This window comes from Macaca thibetana, chromosome 9 (assembly GCF_024542745.1).
Source record: "Macaca thibetana thibetana isolate TM-01 chromosome 9, ASM2454274v1, whole genome shotgun sequence".
NCBI classification, from domain to species: Eukaryota; Metazoa; Chordata; class Mammalia; order Primates; family Cercopithecidae; genus Macaca; species Macaca thibetana.
Window position 1 is genome coordinate 23,713,098 of NC_065586.1, and position 17,833 is coordinate 23,730,930.

Genomic DNA, 17,833 nt, shown 5'->3' on the forward strand with positions numbered 1-17,833 from the left:
GACACATCTCTGCTTTTCCTGCGCACTGCTTGGCCATAAAGACTGTGATTTCCTGGGATTTGAAGTACTTTGAGTTTCAAATTCCATATTTTCATATTCTAGATCTTCTTAGCCTCTGGGCATCTTAACAAAGGCCATATTGAGTCAAGCCATAATCAGTCCCCACCCTCTACTTTTACCAAACAAACACACTTCAAGAAGCACCGGGAAATTGATAAGGCAGCAATAAGGAATGGTGACATCAGCCAGGGTCGTGGGGACTTAGCGCATCTCTGGCCAGGGCTCACTTAGCTTATTTACTGTTTATTCTGTGCTAGGCAGGGAGGTAAGTTTTATATACATTAAATCATCTAATTCTCATAACAACGCGGTGGGGTAGGTAATATTAATATCTGCATTTCATAAATGGGAATCCTGAATCACAGATAAATCAAGGAACTTTCCCAACTGGTAGCAATAGGCAGAGATTCATCCTTAGGGGGTCTGGCTACAAAATCAAGGCTCTCCACCAGTCTTCCCTGTCATGTCATCAGCACCCTAGGTCAATTGAGTTACCTTTATATGCCTGTTACCTTTATATGACTATCCTCTGAAGTAGTTCCTATTATCTCTATGGTATATTTCAGGAAGCCAAGGATAAGTGAAATTAAATATGTGAAATATGTGACTAAGGTCACATGGCTACAAATATTAATAGGCAGTGAAAGAGCTGGAATTTGAAACTAGGTTGTTTTTGTTGTTTTTTTTTTTTCTTTTTCTTTTTCTTTTCTTTTTTTTCCACAAAGCTGTGTACTTTCCTCTGTCCTTTCTCATATTGTTTTCTGTATCTTAGAGGAAACTCATGGGAATGAATGTGAAACACTCCCAGCATTGTTTTTCTGGAAAGATTATTTGTCTTAACTGGTTGGAGTTTTCATCTATAGTGCGGCATCCTTTTCTAGTCACTTGATTACTGTCATTGTAGTTTTGCCAAGCTCTAGGCTTTGAATATTTGCTGAAGAGTCATTTGCTGTACAGCTTTGGATTTACATTGCAAATAAAAGAGATGGAGAGCCTCTAGTTTCCTCTACCCCATTTTTAGGTACTGACCACCAACCGGTAGTCTGCAGACAAACCGCATGTGCAGTTTGGGGTCTTGCTTTTCTAAGGCAGCTCCATTAAACTGCGGCATCCTTCCTGGCCCCCACATATGACCCACCACAAGAGGGAAGTGCGGTCCTCATTCTTGATTTTTGTTCATGTTCTTTGATGGAACTGGGATCTTGCTCTTCATCTTTGACCACTACAGAGCCATCAGCACAGTCCAGCTCCCCTCCTCTGAATGCCGACTCTGTCACTTCTCCTAAATCATTGGCTAGGATTGACCCAAACATCTCCCCCTTCTACCCCTGTCACCCCCAAAATTGATCAATTACAATCCACCATGACTTTCTAAGTATGGGGGTTTGAACAAAACATTGATTCCCACTCCTTCAGTACTGACGTCTTTTCAAGAATCTAACCCTAACCTCAGATTGTTACAGATTCAAGAACTGCTATGAAAACTCAGTGGCAATCAAAAACCATTTGTTCATAGCCTCAAGAGTAATAATAACAGCATTACCAATGTGTTATTTCAGATTTCCCATTAAAAACAACATGTATTGAGGGTCACCCACATGTCAGGACCAGGGATTGATGATAATGAGTCCTGAATCATGTATCCAAGCACTTGCAAATTCCTTTCTGCCAGCAGAGGCCCATTCTTCTGCACTTTTATTCAGCTTTTCTGAGATCAAGTGACCTCTGTGTTTATGAATCTTTGTATGATGCATTTGTCCATTTGGGGAAAAAACACTCAGCTCCCCACATTTGATTCAGAAGAAGTATTGCAAATATTTATGGTCAGAAATTGTTAGAGCAGCAGAGTGAGACAAGGGGGTCTGGGAAAGGTAAGACAAGTATAGAAAAGTGAACATCATCACCTTGGCAAAGGCAAAGGTGTCATGGGAAGAGATGAAAGGAAGAAAGCTCTTGTAGAATGAACCTGGGTAGGACCAATAGATTTTAAAAGACTTAGGAGAATAGAATGTGAAAGAAGTTTAACCATTACTGCTGAGTGTCATTCTCAACTTTTAGGAGAACAAGTTCACTCACAGCTTCTAGAAAGCAAAAACAAAACAAAACAAAACACAACCGAGGGGCTAACCATGCTGTGTTTGCATCTTGGGGACCCCTGCCTCTGCCTGCTGCAAGACTGCATCACACAAGCCTTGCCAAGACTGCAGACAGCTTCATTAACCACCACAAATGTATCTCCACTAGCTGGCGTTCACATTAAGGAAAACAATTAGCAAGTTACTTAATTGTGTTTTTTTCCTTCTGCGTCTTTATTTGCAAAGCTGCTTTGCCTTGATCGGTAACCTAAGCACTTGTATGAGCTCTCCGAGCTTATTTCTAGGGTTTGGAATGCAAGGTTTGTGAAAATATAACATTTTGGAAAAGCAAGCTAATTAAAGTGAGGGTTTGATTTCTAACGAGAGTAACTCAGTGAACAGTTTCTATACATTTATATGCACTTAATTTTTAGAATAGGAATGGAAACAGTTTCAATTGTTTTTCCCAGAGTTTTTCCTTTATTGACATTCAGTATTCACCATGGGAAGCATGTAACACTGGCAGCTCACCCATTTAGAGGTCAGGTTTCCCGTATTTTCTGAATGAAACAAGCCCAGAATAAGCAAACAGCCTGAAATGAAAGAAATGACAAAAGTCTGTTAAAAGGCCCATGCATTTCATTCAATTAGAAATATAGAATCTCTCACTGGCCAGAAGTTATGTAAAAAGCACGAACCAAGTTAGAAGCAGGATATTCCGATGCCAGAAATAGCAATGAAATCAACACAGTGTAAGGATAATAATCTGGGAATCATTAAACCTAGGGATAAATAACCCTTCCGTACCTTAATATTTTTTCAGAGCATCATAACTCTTAAATAAGCACATTGCTATTCATTCTCTTAATCCCATGTTCTCAAGAACAAAATCAAATTATGTTTGGTATATCCTTTAAAAAGGATATTATCATTAATATTCTTTAGCGATAATTTAATTAGAATCTTTTTCTGAAAGATGACTCTTAAAGAAATGTGATTTATCTTAAGAATGAATTTCTGTGGACTACCTCTTCCATGAAGATGCTAGATGAAGCATTACTGTGTGCCATTGAACATACTGCATCCTGCCTTACTCATAAGTTAGGTAGTTTACTTACAATTTTAAGATGGATAAATAAGTTATCATTAGGTGAATGGATGTAAGCAGTGTTTGAGTTTACCAGGGCCAAGACAAGACATCATCAGCTCTTCTGTTACTGATTTCATCCTCCACAATTTTGGTTGAAGGAAAAACAAGGAGAGGCCCACTGCTGTTGTCTTTCTGACCCTACAAATTGTCTATCTCTCTCCGCCCCCCACCCCCAGAAATGAAGAAAGTACTCTTCACTTGAAGTAAGTGCAGAGTACAAAATTTCAATGTTTCACCATTGTAAGTCTGGAAAATATCAGTACACATGTAGCACGACAGCAAGGCATTGAGATTTATGGACCAGCAAAGCCCAATTCAGATGGATTCTGCCTTGTGGCATCAGTGAAATGAAGTGGCATGTGTCGTGAACTGAGCATTTAGTCTATGCCAAGCACATGATAAGAATGTATCTAACGTATCCTTTGCTTACATAGAAAGCAAATGTATCTAATGTTTCCTTTGCTTACACAGAAAGAATATATGCAATATTTTATGATATCATTTCTATAGTTCACCCAAACCTGGATTCTATTTGATATTAGCCAAGTCACGTTTTGTTTTTATCCTGACTTTCACCCCTCATGGTTAGCTATCACACCTCCAGCCCACAGCTCCTACTAATCTGCTGTGAGTCACCACGGATTTGTCTAATAATCCCTCCGTGAATGGTGGTATGGTGTTCACCTCTTGAACACCATATGTTTTATATTTTCTGAGCAAAGCTGTCACTTTATTTCATTTCTTTTCTAAATTATTTTCCTCTCTTTCAGATGTCATGGGATAACTCTTTACTATGTAGTTTGTTCACAAGGTCAAGTGACCAGAATGCTGGCTCTGCCACTAGCTAGTGCTGAGACCTTATTGACTTAACATCTCTAGGCGTCAGTTTCTCACTGCTATAGCAAATTATAGCCCCTAAACTCTCAAATTTAACTTCTACCTATAATATGATTATAGCATTGTTCTAGATTAAGGAGATTTTGTAATTCACTTCACACCCTTCATGATTCCATAATCTTTGCTCACATGTCCTTAATCTAGAACAATGCTATAATCATATATATAATCATCTGGAGATCTTTTCTGAACCACCTGATGCTGGGACCCTACCCCAGACCAGTTAATCTAGGAGTGAAGTCCAAATATCATATTTTTGAAAATTCCCCAGTTGATTCTAATGTTCAGCCAGAATTAAGAACAACTAATCTTCACTAAAGCATCCTGATTTTATCTTTGGCATCTCTACCAGTCACTATTACAAACAATCAGACAGAAAGGGTATTTGTCTGTTCTGTGTTGCTATAAAGGAATACCTGAGGCTGAGTAGTTTATAAGAAAAAGAGGTTTATTTTGGTCACAGTTTATCAGGCTGTGCAACCATGATGCCAGTATCTGCTCAGCTTCTGGTGAGGTCACAGGAAACTTCCAATCATGATGGAAGGCAAAGGAGGAACTGCCATATCACATGGCAAGAGCAGTAGCAAGAGAAAGATGAAAAATGTGCCACACTCTTTTTAAAGAAGCAGATCTCATGTGAACTCAGAGCAAGAACTCACTCATTACTGCAAGGAGGGCACCAAGCCATTTATGGGAATGAGCTTCCATGACCCAAATACCTCCCACCAGGCTCAAGTTTCAACACTGGAGATCACATTTTAACATGAGATTTGGAGGGGAAAAATATTTAAACCATATCAGAAGGAAAGAGGAAGCTGTTCTAAGATCCCTCTTTATAGAAACAGGGGAGCAAGGGACCAGGAGTCTGATAGGAGGCAGGTAACTAATAACAGAAAAGATAATGCATTGGGAAAATATAATTTTATAGGTACAGAATATAACCCTTGACAAGCTTGGCTGGTTGGGTTCCAGGATACCCAAGAAAAGAGTGGTTGGCTTCTATTTTTAACCACTATTTCAACTTGTTCTCAAAAGTTTTCCCCATGAAAATGCACCTCCAGTCTTATATGATACAGTAGTGGATATAAAGCATGCTTTATGAGGCTTTATAAGGATCTAGAACTAGAAATACCATTTGACCCAGCAATCCCATTACTGGGCATATACCAAAATGATTATAAATCATTCTACTATAAAGACACATGCACACGTACGTTTATTGTGGCACTATTCACAATAGCAAAGACTTGGAACTAACCTAAATGTCAATCAGTGATAGACTGGATTAAAAAAATGTGGCATATATACACCATGGAATACTATGTAGCCATAAAAAAAGATGAGTTCATGTCCTCTTCAGGGACATGGATGAAGCTGGAAACCATCATTCTAAGCAAACTATCACAAGGACAGAAAACCAAACACTGCATGTCCTCACTCATAGGTAGGAGTTGAGCAGTGAGAACACATGGACACAGGGAGGGGAACATCACACACTAGGGCCTGTCAGGGAGTGGGGGACTGCGTGAGGGATAGCATTAGGAGAAATACTAATGTAAATGATGAGTTGATGGGTACAGCAAACCAACATGGCATATGTATAACTATGTAACAAACTTGCACGTTGCGCACATGTACTCCAGAACTTAAAATATAATTTAAAAGAAAATTTGGGACATATACACCATGGAATACCATGCAACCATAAAAAGAGCAAAATCAAGTTCTTTGCAGCAACATGAATGCAGCTGGAGGCCATTATTCTGAGTGAATTAACACAGAAACAGAAATCCAAATGCTGCAAGTTCTCACCTGTAAGTGGGAGCTCCACATTGGGTACTCATGGACATAAAGAGTACTGTTCCCAGTAGACTCTGTAGACTTCATAAGGAGGGTGGAAGGGATGGGAAAAGGACTCAAAATCTTTCTGCTGGGTACTCGGTTCACTCTCTGGGTGATGGGATCATTTATACGCCACACCTCAGCATCAAGTAATATACCCACGTAACAAAGCAGCACATGTACCCACTGAATTGAAAATAAAAATTGGAAAACAAAAAATAAAAAAAAGAAAATGCACCTCCAGTTTTACATGGTACAGTAGTGGATATAAAGCATGATTTATGATTATGCTTCAGGGTCAATTTTGCTGGGATGGCGCTCTTCCACAAACATGGGGCATACACACATCTGTTACGATTCTAGCCCAGTGTCCCACGTTGCTTGCCTTTCTTTCTCATAAATTCTTCTTCCTTGAAAAGCAATCTTGCAGCAGTTGAATTGGAATCTATAATTCACTGCTTTTTTTTTTTTCTTGACCATGAAAGTTTTACATTTCTTCCAGTAGAAAAGAAATGGTTAGATTTAAAGCCATATATGCTTAGGGCTGAGACTGTCAAGAAATTGTACAACTATATTTGATGGCAACAATAAGGGGTGAGTTATGAAAGTTAGGTTTAGGGTGAAAGGCATCATAGTGTAGCAGAGAGGACATTGACTTATGTGTCCCTCAAACTGGACGTTAGACTTACTCTGCCATGAAGTGGCTTGATGCCGCCAACTTCTTTTTAACCTTTAAAAGTTCTCCATTCTAAAAACTGTGGTATTAGTGTGACAGGATCATCTCTAGGGTCCCTTTCAGCACATAGGTTCTGTAGTTTCAAACTCATGTGTCACCAGCTGCGTTTTCTTTGGCTAACGAATGGATTGCTTGTCCAGTTGTTCTTTTTAAGTGATACTGAGGTTTCTAAGACTTTAATGAGATGTACTCACCTGTCAGGCCAAGAGCCCATTGGCTGTCTTCTCACAGGCATTAGACCGAAGGACCTTAGAAGCACAGCAATGGAATAAAATCCTGTTTGTCCATTTTATTTCATACAGGGTTTCATATCTGCAGGAAAAATTTGATTTTTTATTTGTCCTAATATGTTAAAGTCCATTTATTATTTTTAACCTTTCTAGGACTGTTTCCTTGGGCCCTCAGTCTAATGCTGTCCACCACCCATGAGCAAAACTCTTTCTATGGCAAGAAACATCGAATATCTGTAGTGGGTGAGTGAGACAACTTTACAATCAGCATGTTTGTATTAACAGTATTTCTGCCTTTGTTAATGTATTTTTGCCTTAAGTAATTCCAGTTTCCCTAGGAGAATATTTATAGGTTTCCATGGGTCATATAAATTTTGCCTGTCAGATATGCACAACATGTGTCTTTAAAAATCAGGAAGCCAGTTCTTTTTGATAGCTTCTGAATAAATGTTCACTCTCAAAAGCTTTAACATTAGCTACCAATTGACACTTGAATATAAAATAGGCTTTTAAAATCTCTCTTCTTAGTTGGCTAGCATCTGTTTTGTCATATACCAAATAAACACAGGTACATAAAAGATTCATATTGTGATGCCAATGTTCGTGACGGAGGGTTTCGTGGACACAGCAAAAATGTTAATTTGCACCACATCCAGGCATTGGTTTTCCATTCTTTCTTGTCAAGCTCCCACAGAGGAACCACAGAAGCAGGATTGCCCGGGGCGCACAGTTCAGCTGAACCGACAGCCAGTACGTAGAAGTTACCAGGTAACACAGATGCATATTGTCACAATAAAGAGGCACAAATGCCCTCTGCTTTTTTTTTTCCTGGCAGGGAGGCTTTAAAACAAGAAGACCGACTTATGAGACAGTTTGGCTCTGAGCAGTGCGAGACATTGAGTCAGATCATGGCAAGAAAAAATCCAGACATGGTTTATATTGAAATAACATGCTTCTCACATAGAGCACATTCTTTGGGGAGGCATACTTATGCACCAGAATGGATTTTTTAAAAAATTTGTGCTGTCAAGCCAGCGGACAGTATCAAAAAGTGGCATTCTGACAGCAATTTGGGTCAGCTATTCTGTCTTGCTTAAAATGATCATATTATTTCCTCTTGATGCATTTAAATGATTTGTTTCCAGAAGGATTTATTTGCTAGGATATAGAAGATTCAACCATTCATTCAGTAAATATTTACTGAACATCTACTCTGCTCACATTTGAGGTTCTATTTTAGATGGGAAGCCCTCTTGAGCCTGTATTTTAAGAGAGAAGCAGAATAAATACAGAAATAAGAGAAAGATGTAGTATGTCAGATTGTGATAAATGCATTGGAATAAAATAAAGCCAGGCATGAGGATAAGGCATGCAGTGATGAGAGGGTGCTATTTTAAATAGCGTAGTCAGAGAAAGCCTCGCTGAGTGGATAATATATGGGTGATGAATTGAAGAAGTAAGGAGCAGGAGCTGCATCTGTCTAGAGAAAAGTGGTGGGGTTTGGAGTAGGATGGCCTTAGCAGAGGTGTTGAGCAGTGACAGGTTCTCAAACTATTTTTGAGGTAGAAATGACAGAATTGTCTTCCAGACTAGATTTGGGGTATGAGAGAAAAATGATCAGGTTGACTTCAACGTTTTTGGCTCGAGCAACTGAAGGGTGGAGTTGTCATTTATTGGCATGGAGGAGACTGCAAAAATAAGTTTAGAACATGTAGAATTGGGATATGTGTTTTAGGATTGTGAAGTTTGAAGTATTTATTAGACATCCACATGTAGAAATCAAGTGGGCAGTTGGATATGCAAGTCTGGGCAAGATCTGTGGTGAAGACATACATTTGAGGCTATCAGTTCTTAGATGGTGTTCAAAGCTACAAGGCTGGATGAGATCATTTAAGGTAGTGATTCTCAACTGAGACCCACCTTCACCCATATAAATTCTTCTGTAATTGGTCTGTGATGGATCTCAGACTTTGGCATTTTTAAAACTTCCCAGATGATTCTTATCTCTGTTTTAACCTGTAACGTAGGTTAAGCACCTCTGACTTAGAGATTGAGTGTTGCTAGAGATGAGAAATACTCTTAAGACAGAGTTTAAGGCATCCTAGCATTTGAAGGTTAAGGATATAAGGAAGAATCAGAAAAGAGAATGAGCTACTGTGAGACAGGAGGAGAATAAGCAGAGTGAGGGATTCTGAAAGCCAAGTGTAGCATATTAAAGAAGAAGGGGTGATTAAATTTATCAAACGTTGCAGACACGTCAAACCAATGAAGACTGAGAATTGACCATTGGATTTACAAGTTGGGCCTTTGGTGGCTTTGACAAAAGCTGTATCAGTAGTCCAACGGGGTGATGACTTGGCTGGAGTGGATTCAAGAGAGAATGGGAGAAGACAGAATGGAACTAGTCCTTCTAAAACCATTCTTTCTATGAATTTCTGTATAAAAGAGAGTAGAGGATCAGGGAGTTAGCTGAAATAGGAGGTGGGGGAAGGAAAGTTTTATTTTTTTCAGATGGAAAAAATAGTTTCATATTCATATGCTCTTGGATATGATCCAATAATAGAGGAAAATCATAATATAGGAGAAGGAAGGAAGAATTGATGGAACAGTCCCCTTAGGCGAGGAAGAAAGGGATGTGTGTGCAGTGGATGCTTTAATTTGGGTGACAGCATGGCCAGTTGCTCCACATAACAGGAAGGAAGGTTTGAGTACATGGGCCATTTCCAGGTAGGCAAATGCTTCTGGTGGTGGGTGCTGGAGGACATTCTCTTCAGACTGCTTCTGTTTTCTCAGGGAAATAAGAAGCAGGGACTTTAGTTGAGAGATAGCATGGGAAGGAGAGGTTAGAGGCCTGAGAAGTGAGCAGAGTATGACATACACATAAGGAAAAATGCATGAGTTTATTGCAGCACTATTCACAATAGCCAAGATTTGGAAGCAACCTATGTGTCCATCAACAGGCAAATGGATAAAGAAAATGTGGTACATATACACAGTGAAGTATAATTTAGTCATAAAAAGAATGAGATGCTGTCATTGGCAACAACGTGGATGGAACTGGAGGTCTTTGTGTTAAGTGAAATGAGCCAGGCACAGAAAGACAAACATCACCTGTTCTCACTTATCTGTGGGAGCTAAAAATTAAAACAATTGAACCCATGGAGATAGAGTAGAAGGATGGTTACCAGAGGCTGGGAAGGTTAGTTAGGAGAGGAAGGGAAGGGGGGCGTGGCTAATGGGTACAAAAATATATTTAGAAAGAATGAGTAAGACCTAGTATTTGCTAGCATAACAGGGTGACTATAGTAAAAAATAATTTAATTGTTCATTGAAAAATAACTAAAAGAGTATAACTGGATTGTTGGAAATGCAAAGGATAAATGCTCAAGGGGATGGCACTCTATTTACCCTGATGTGATTATTATGCATGGCATGCTTGTATCAAAATAGCTCTTGTAATCCATAAATATATGCTCTTACCATGCACCAACGAAATTAAAAATTAAAACAAGAAAACAACAACCACAACAACAAAAATGAATGAGTAAATGGATGGGGAAACAGAATTGATGGACAGTTCAAGGTCACAGGTTTAGTTTGAGACCAGCAGCCGTATGTGTGCTTTTCGGCCACATTCGGCTGCTTGCCTGGTGCAGAGAACTCGGAGAGTCGGACTTAACCATGGTGGAGTTCTCAACAGGTGAATACAATGTAGGAAAAGCGAGTCGCAGAGTTGAGGCTATATGCAATGGTGTGATTATAATGATGAACCCTGTGATGTATACTAGCCTGGGGGAAACTGAGGATATCAGAGGAGTGGAACACTGGAGGTCTGGACTGGATCAAAAAAAAATTGCTGAAGCCACGGTTCTAGTAGTTCACTATGGTGTGAAAAAAGTGTCCGTTTTGATGAAAGGTAAACACATTTGTTACTGAAGCCACTTTTACTTTGAATCTGCTTAATTAAGTTTTTAACCATTGAAATTAGTTAAGTTATGCACAAAGAGCCATAGCTTTGAACATTAATATGCATTCTTTCACTTACAATTATGAAATGAATATATTAATGGATAATCTAAAAACAATTAGTGGTTGCTAGAGTACATCTCAGTCGTCTGTCTCTTGTAAATTAATAAATTATCAATGACAGAATTAAGCAATCCTGAGCACTTTTTAAATATTTATGCTTCTTTGCAACCTCAGTAGTTTGGGGAAATGATGACAAGCAGCAAAATGTATGTCTCCACCTATTTTGTAAATCACTTTAGTTTTGCTAAATTGCTGAAAAGGGATTCGCTGTAATCAACAAACACTTTTCAAAAACCTAACTGATAAAATTGCATTATATAAGACTAATGCCAGAGCTATGAAATGCTTGACTTTGATAAGATTTTGTCCGTTACATTCAGAATTGCTATAGGTGAGTGGGGGATTATCTACTTTGTAACCTAATCAAATGGTTTGACCCTTTGAATGAAGAGGGCAGCTTGGATGTGTTGCTCCATGCCTACCTCCTGATTGGATGAGGAGTAGCAACTTCCTGTAGCATTAGAACCTGGCATGGTAGGTCCAAGTGCAGCTGCCCCGTCCCCCATACACCCTTAAGACCAGGTCACTTCCCATCAACTCCATCTTGCCTGGTCCTGGCTTATGTTCTGATATCTGATGCCAGAGTCCACCTAGCCATCAAAATCACATCACAGGTGTGAGGACATCATGAACTTGTGCTGCTTACCTCTTTCATTATGGTAAAAATATGGTTCACAATTCTGCAAAATAGAGTGTCTCTTTCTTGTCTTAAAGGAGTCATAGCTATTGACATCATCAAAGTTAAAGTTTTGAATACATTCAAAAAACCATAAAAACACATACAAACCTATCACAATTTTGAGGTTTTATTTCTATAAAATAATCTATACCAAATAACTATCACATTCATATTCTCATATATACCTCACTGCACAGATGTGGGTGGCAATGTCACAAACCTGAGTCAGTGTACAGCAGACATTGCCATTGTGTGAAGACACCCTCAGTATCGAAGTGTGGCAGTTTAGATGATCAATGTTAATCAATAGTTGCATGAAAACAAGACATCACCACGTAGAAGGGAGTGCATAGATGCTTTCTAAAGCAGATCCCATCAACAAGAGAGGGGAAAGAGTCGAAGGGGAACTAGACAGAGAGGCTGATATGTGTACAGAATGGTGGTTGGGAAACGCGGTTTTACACTCCCTCATGTTTGAATTACGTTTGTTTTATTTTGTTTGAAGTAGCACCTGGGAATAATCTGTATCCATTGTATTGATTTATTTGTATCTATTGATTGATGGATTGATTTGCAATTAGGAAGCAAATCACCACAATGCTTAAAAAGAAAGAAAACCTGAACTTCAATCTATGTTCATCACTCAAGGTAGCGAATGGTCCATCTTCTGGGAGTTACTCTCAGCAATGTTTCTCATGCTAAATATTAAGTACAGGAATGTCTCCTGCTTTAGCTAGGGTTCGAGTGTGTTTATAAACCCTGCTTTTTGTGAGGTGTCATGGAGATTGAAAATATTTATGTGATTCCTCATGAAAATGGGTTAAAAATGGAAACTGTGGCTAATGCTACAATTAAATTAATTAGAAAATAGTTCATAAAAACTTGGGGACAGATGAGGGGACCGAGCAACTATTCATTGTGGTGGGAGAGTTTACATCTTTAGGATGGATTTCACTAGAGGGATAAGTTATATCTCTCTTAAGTGATAGCTATTTTAGCTTCATGCACCATTTGTTAAAAACAATACAAAGGATCAAAGGTAGGGATAGATATATTCCTTAAGTTGTTATGGTCATTTCAAGAGTCAGCCAAATGCTTTACTATGCTTTACTGAAATTGCATCTTTGAACCAAGTGAAATTGTGATAATACACTGGCCTGAAACTTAAGAATTGTGTTCTAGATCTAATGTCCTAACTCACTCTTTACCTAGGGAAAATAACATAAAGGAAAGGCATGAGACTAGATAATCTCTCAGATTCTAGCTTTCAACATTTAAATGTGTAGAATAAAAGGTGGGATGCAAGTGAGCTATTTTTTGCCTCTTGCTTTAAAAAAAGAAATGTAAAAAAAATCTTCACACCTCAGAGTTGGTTGCTGTGGACAAAAGAAAATGTCAGTACACGTTTTTTAAAAGCAGACTACTTTTTAAAGCAGCTTTAGGTTCACAGCAAAACTGAGTAGAAGGTACAGAGCCTTCACATATACCCCTGTCCTGACACCTGCATAGCCTCTCCCATTAGCAACGTTCTCCACCAAAGCGATACCTTGATTAAAATCAACGAACCTACATTGACACATCATTCTCACCCAGAGTTTATCTTAGGCTTCAACTTCGGTTGTTGTACATTCTGTTGATTGGAATAAATGTATAATGACATGTAGCCACTATTATAGCATCATACAGAATAGCCTCACGGCTGTAAAAATCCTTTTTGCTTCATCTATTCCTCCATCTCTCCCCACTAACTCCTGACAACAACTGATCTTTTTACTGTCTCCATAGTTCTGCCTTTCCCAGAAATGTCATATAGTTGGAGTCGTACTGTATAACTCTCGTTGCCTTCTTTCACTTAGCGATGCACATTTAAGTTTCCTCCGTGTATTTTCATGATGTGCTAACTTACTTATTTTGAGTACCGGGTAATATCCTATTGTCTGGATGTACCATAGTTGATCCGTTCGCCTACTGAAAGACATCTTGGTTGTTTCCGAGTTTTGGCAATTATAAAGAAAGCTATTATACCCATCTGTGTACAGGTTTTTGTGTGGCCATTAAGTTTTCAACTCCTTTGGGTAAATGCCAAGGAATGTAATTGCGGGATTGTATAGCAAGGGTATGTTTAGTTCGGTAAGAAACCACCCAACTCTCTTCCAAAGTGGCTGATCCATTTTGCATTCCCCCCAGCAATGAATGAGAGTTCCTATGACTCCACATCCCCACCAGCATTTGTTGTTGTTGTTGATTTGGATTTTGGCCATACTAATAGGAATATGGTGACATCCCATTGTTGTTTTAATTTGCATTTCCCTGATGACAAATGATGTGGGTGGCAACTTTTCTTACCCATTCTTGATTACTCTAAAGCTTGAAAATATGTTGCGGATGTCCAGAGAAATCTAACCACTGAAAATGCCATCAACAGGCAAGGGAAGTATACTGTCAGTCTAACGACTGCTGACATGTCCCTTCTCAGAGCAGCAATCAGGCAAGTCAGAGCCTTATTTCATGTCATCTTCATCTCTTAAGCTAATTTAGCCTGTAATGCACTATGGGTTCAATATTCTCAGGAGTGAAATTATTTTCCAAGGTAGGGAGGCCTCTCTCTCGGCCAGACCATTATCCAGGGAAGAATGAAATTCAGGCACTATAATACGTAATCTCTTGCTTTTCCAGTTGCCTCTCTAATTATCCTACCATGAGCACTGACACGTGGTCAAATTAGAGGAATTATTCCTGCAGATTTGCCCTTCACTGCAGGCTTCAGGTTTGTCTCCAGCAACTTGCTTACTAGTTTCCTTTTCTTGGGAACAGTAGAGGGTCACATACCTGCTAATTCCAGGTTGCCAATAATCAGTGGTCTCTACAGTTACTCATTAACTCCAGCACACCATTCTCAACTCACTAGAAGTTTAACTTAAATATAATTGTTTGGGGTGGATCTGCCACCTTTCCTCTTCTCCCATTTCTCCAGTCTTGCCACACTCTTCTCTCACGATGGTTTAAATTGCTATTTTGGGAGGGAACTATTTCTGGTTCCAGAAGCCAAAGAAACAGAATAAACAGAATGTTCTTTGTGTTTTGTAGTTCACAGTGTACTATTAAAAAATTAATTTGTAAATAAAAATGGTATTTATTTAAGATGAACAATGTGATGTTTTGATATATACATGGTGAAATGATTATCACACTCAATCTAGTTAACACACTCATCTCCTCGTATAGTTACTGTGTGTGTGGTGTGAACACTTCAGATCTATTCTCTTAGCATATTTAAAGTATACAATACAGTATTATTAAGTATCGTCCTCATGCTGTACCTTAGAACACTAGGACTTATATATCCTATAGGACTGAAACTTTGTACTCTTTGACCAACATCTCCCCACTGAAGCCCTAAAGTTGGAATCTCTAAATGGGGACACTGATAGAGAGTGGATTTGAAGATGAAGGACTTCGCCTGGGAGAGTCTTGGAAGAAATCCACATAGGGAGTAAGTTAGAATGACAAATGTTCTTCTCTCTTTATAGACTTGATCTCCTTAAGTCCATTGATGACCTCCATAAGTCCAGGAAAAGTCTCTCATTCATCTTTATATATTTAGCATGTAGCTCTGTGCTCAGCATTTAGGAAGTGCTTGATAAATATTTGTGGAACTGATCAGAACAGAGCCACACACAGCTGAGCCAGGGACACATGGCAGTCAACTAGCGACTGAGGCCAGTTGGTGACAGAGCAATGGGAAAAGGATGGAAATAAACTTCTCACCCCTGCTTATATTCACAAAGATCTTTGTGCTGCATTTTTGTGTGAAGCTGTGTGCCTAGATAACCCATGAATGCAATCAATTCCAAATTGAGCTGTCTTTCAAATCATTGAAACAGGAACAATTGTTGTAACCTTGTTTAGTGGGTTATTTGTGGTGCCAAAGATGCCCAAGTGAAAGAGTTACCTCCCATCATCACTCCACAGTCTTGAAGTGGTGTTGGCTCTGTGAAATGTACTTACACATATTTCCTGTTCAGCTCTGGGCGTGATTGTGTGGGTGATGCCTTCAGTGCCGAGGGTGGCTGTAGGGTCTGCAGCTGTTAATAGATAAATCATTATTCTGATGTTGGCTCCTGTCCTTCACAAATCATTTTGGGAAAAAAGTTGACCCTGTAGTGACCTTTTCTGATTTCCAGCAGCCAAGTGTTCCTCTTATTGCTAACTCTGTGGATGTTAACATGGGTGTCTTCACATTTGGATCAGAAAACAATAGTATTCTGAAACACTTTCCTTTGCATGTCTGGTGTCTCATGTTCATTCAAAAGGATTGTCTCCAGTGTCCACGTATCGCTGACTCTATTAGTCAGTTGCTTTTTAGTCAAAACACTTTCTGAAAGACAAAAGTTCTGTGTTAAGCATGCTCAGGAAAAGTGATTGCAGAAATAGTCATATCATTCAGAGGCCAGAATGCTCTTTCAGATTAGGGTATCAGACAGAGGAACCTACTGGGCTTTGGTCAGTGTATTTCATTTTTTTTTTTTTCTTTTTTTTTGAGACGGAGTCTCGCTCTGTCACGCAGGCTGGAGTGCAGTGGCCAGATCTCAGCTCACTACAAGCTCCGCCTCCCGGGTTCACGCGATTCTCCTGCCTCAGCCTCCCGAGTAGCTGGGACTACAGGTGCCCGCCACCTCGCCCGGCTAGTTTTTTGTATTTTTTAGTAGAGACGGGGTTTCACCGTGTTAGCCAGGATGGTCTCGATCTCCTGACCTCGTGATCCGCTCGTCTCAGCCTCCCAAAGTGCTGGGACTACAGGCTTGAGCCACCGCGCCCGGCCAGTGTATTTCATTTTTAACATGCTCGTTAGAGCACAGCAGAGAGAGACACTGGGCGTGTTCTCTGAGGCTGAGGATTCAACCACCGAAAACCCAGCAACTGACTTAGTGACAGTTGAACAGGAGAAACACAAACTTCAGGTTGAGGTTGATTTTTGCATGTGTATGTTCTCTTAAAAGACACGTCTTCTGTTATTAGCATAGCCTCTTTTAGACTGGGTAGTTATGGCTTTTTTATATTTTAGAAGTATTTATTTTCCCTATAAATATCATTTGATAACAAATTAACAGTCATTAAGGTAGTAGGAGCTACGGACCTTGTTGACTTTTTTTTTTTTTTTTTTTTAACTTTTGAAGGAATTTACAGATAAAATGTTAGTCACTTTGAATTTTGGAATCAAATTCTCCAACTGCTGTAACCAGTAGAGAATACATTTTCCTGTACCTTATTTTGTAAGCCTATCAAATAATGTAATTTTGAAGGGATTTAAGACCCCACTTAATTTAATCTTTACCATTAAAATATTTCTGGCTCTACTTAATAGGGAAACAGAGTAAGAGTCAGGAATCCTAGATTTTAGACTTGCCATTACCATCTTCTGGCTTTCTTATCTTTGGAACATCATTTAGTTCCTCTGAACCTCAGTTTCCCAAATTATAAGAAGTAAAAGGTAATAGTAGCTAACAATATTGATGATCATATCCAATAATGTGTGCCACAGTCTTTTTTAAAAATTTAAAGCATTATATAAGTGTTTTATGTTTAAGACAAGATATGTATGCAAAAAAATAGATTGTGTCAAGGCTAGGGCACAGTGAGTTGTTAGTTTTTAATCTGTAAATCACAGCTTTTGAAATGTTTCCATTGTTAATGTTCTTATAACAAAGAGTTGTGAAGGAAGGAAGGAAGGAAGGGAAAGGAGAGGAGAGGAAAGGAGGAGAGGAGGAAGAGGAAAGAAGGAAAGAAGGAAACAAACAAACACAGCTATAGGCGACCATTAGGCTAAGTTAGAATCTGTCTAATGTGAATGTAAGGCTCTTCACATGTCTGTCCTGAGGTGTCAATACTCACAGTAACATAAGAAAAACAAAATTATATTTGTGAACCCACAGTAGCCTTGAGTTTTTTTATACTGATTATAATAAAGCTATAAAATGCTCATTTTATACCATACATTCTTGGTTTCTTTTAAATAAAAATCTAACTTGTTGGGCTTTCGTGACAATCCAGATGTGATTACCCTTTGACATAACC

The 17,833-nt window shown here is 39.0% G+C and overlaps 1 protein-coding gene across 1 annotated transcript in view; it reads left to right on the top strand.

Moving 5' to 3' along the window:
- KIAA1217 (KIAA1217 ortholog) overlaps nt 1-17,833 on the top strand; it is an 839,027-nt gene that overhangs the window by 168,589 nt on the left and 652,605 nt on the right. The window contains exon 2 of the mRNA XM_050804835.1: nt 7,144-7,233. Within this exon, the coding sequence (XP_050660792.1) occupies nt 7,170-7,233 (64 nt within the window). The 5' untranslated portion in view covers nt 7,144-7,169. The remainder of the gene's footprint in view (nt 1-7,143; nt 7,234-17,833) is intronic.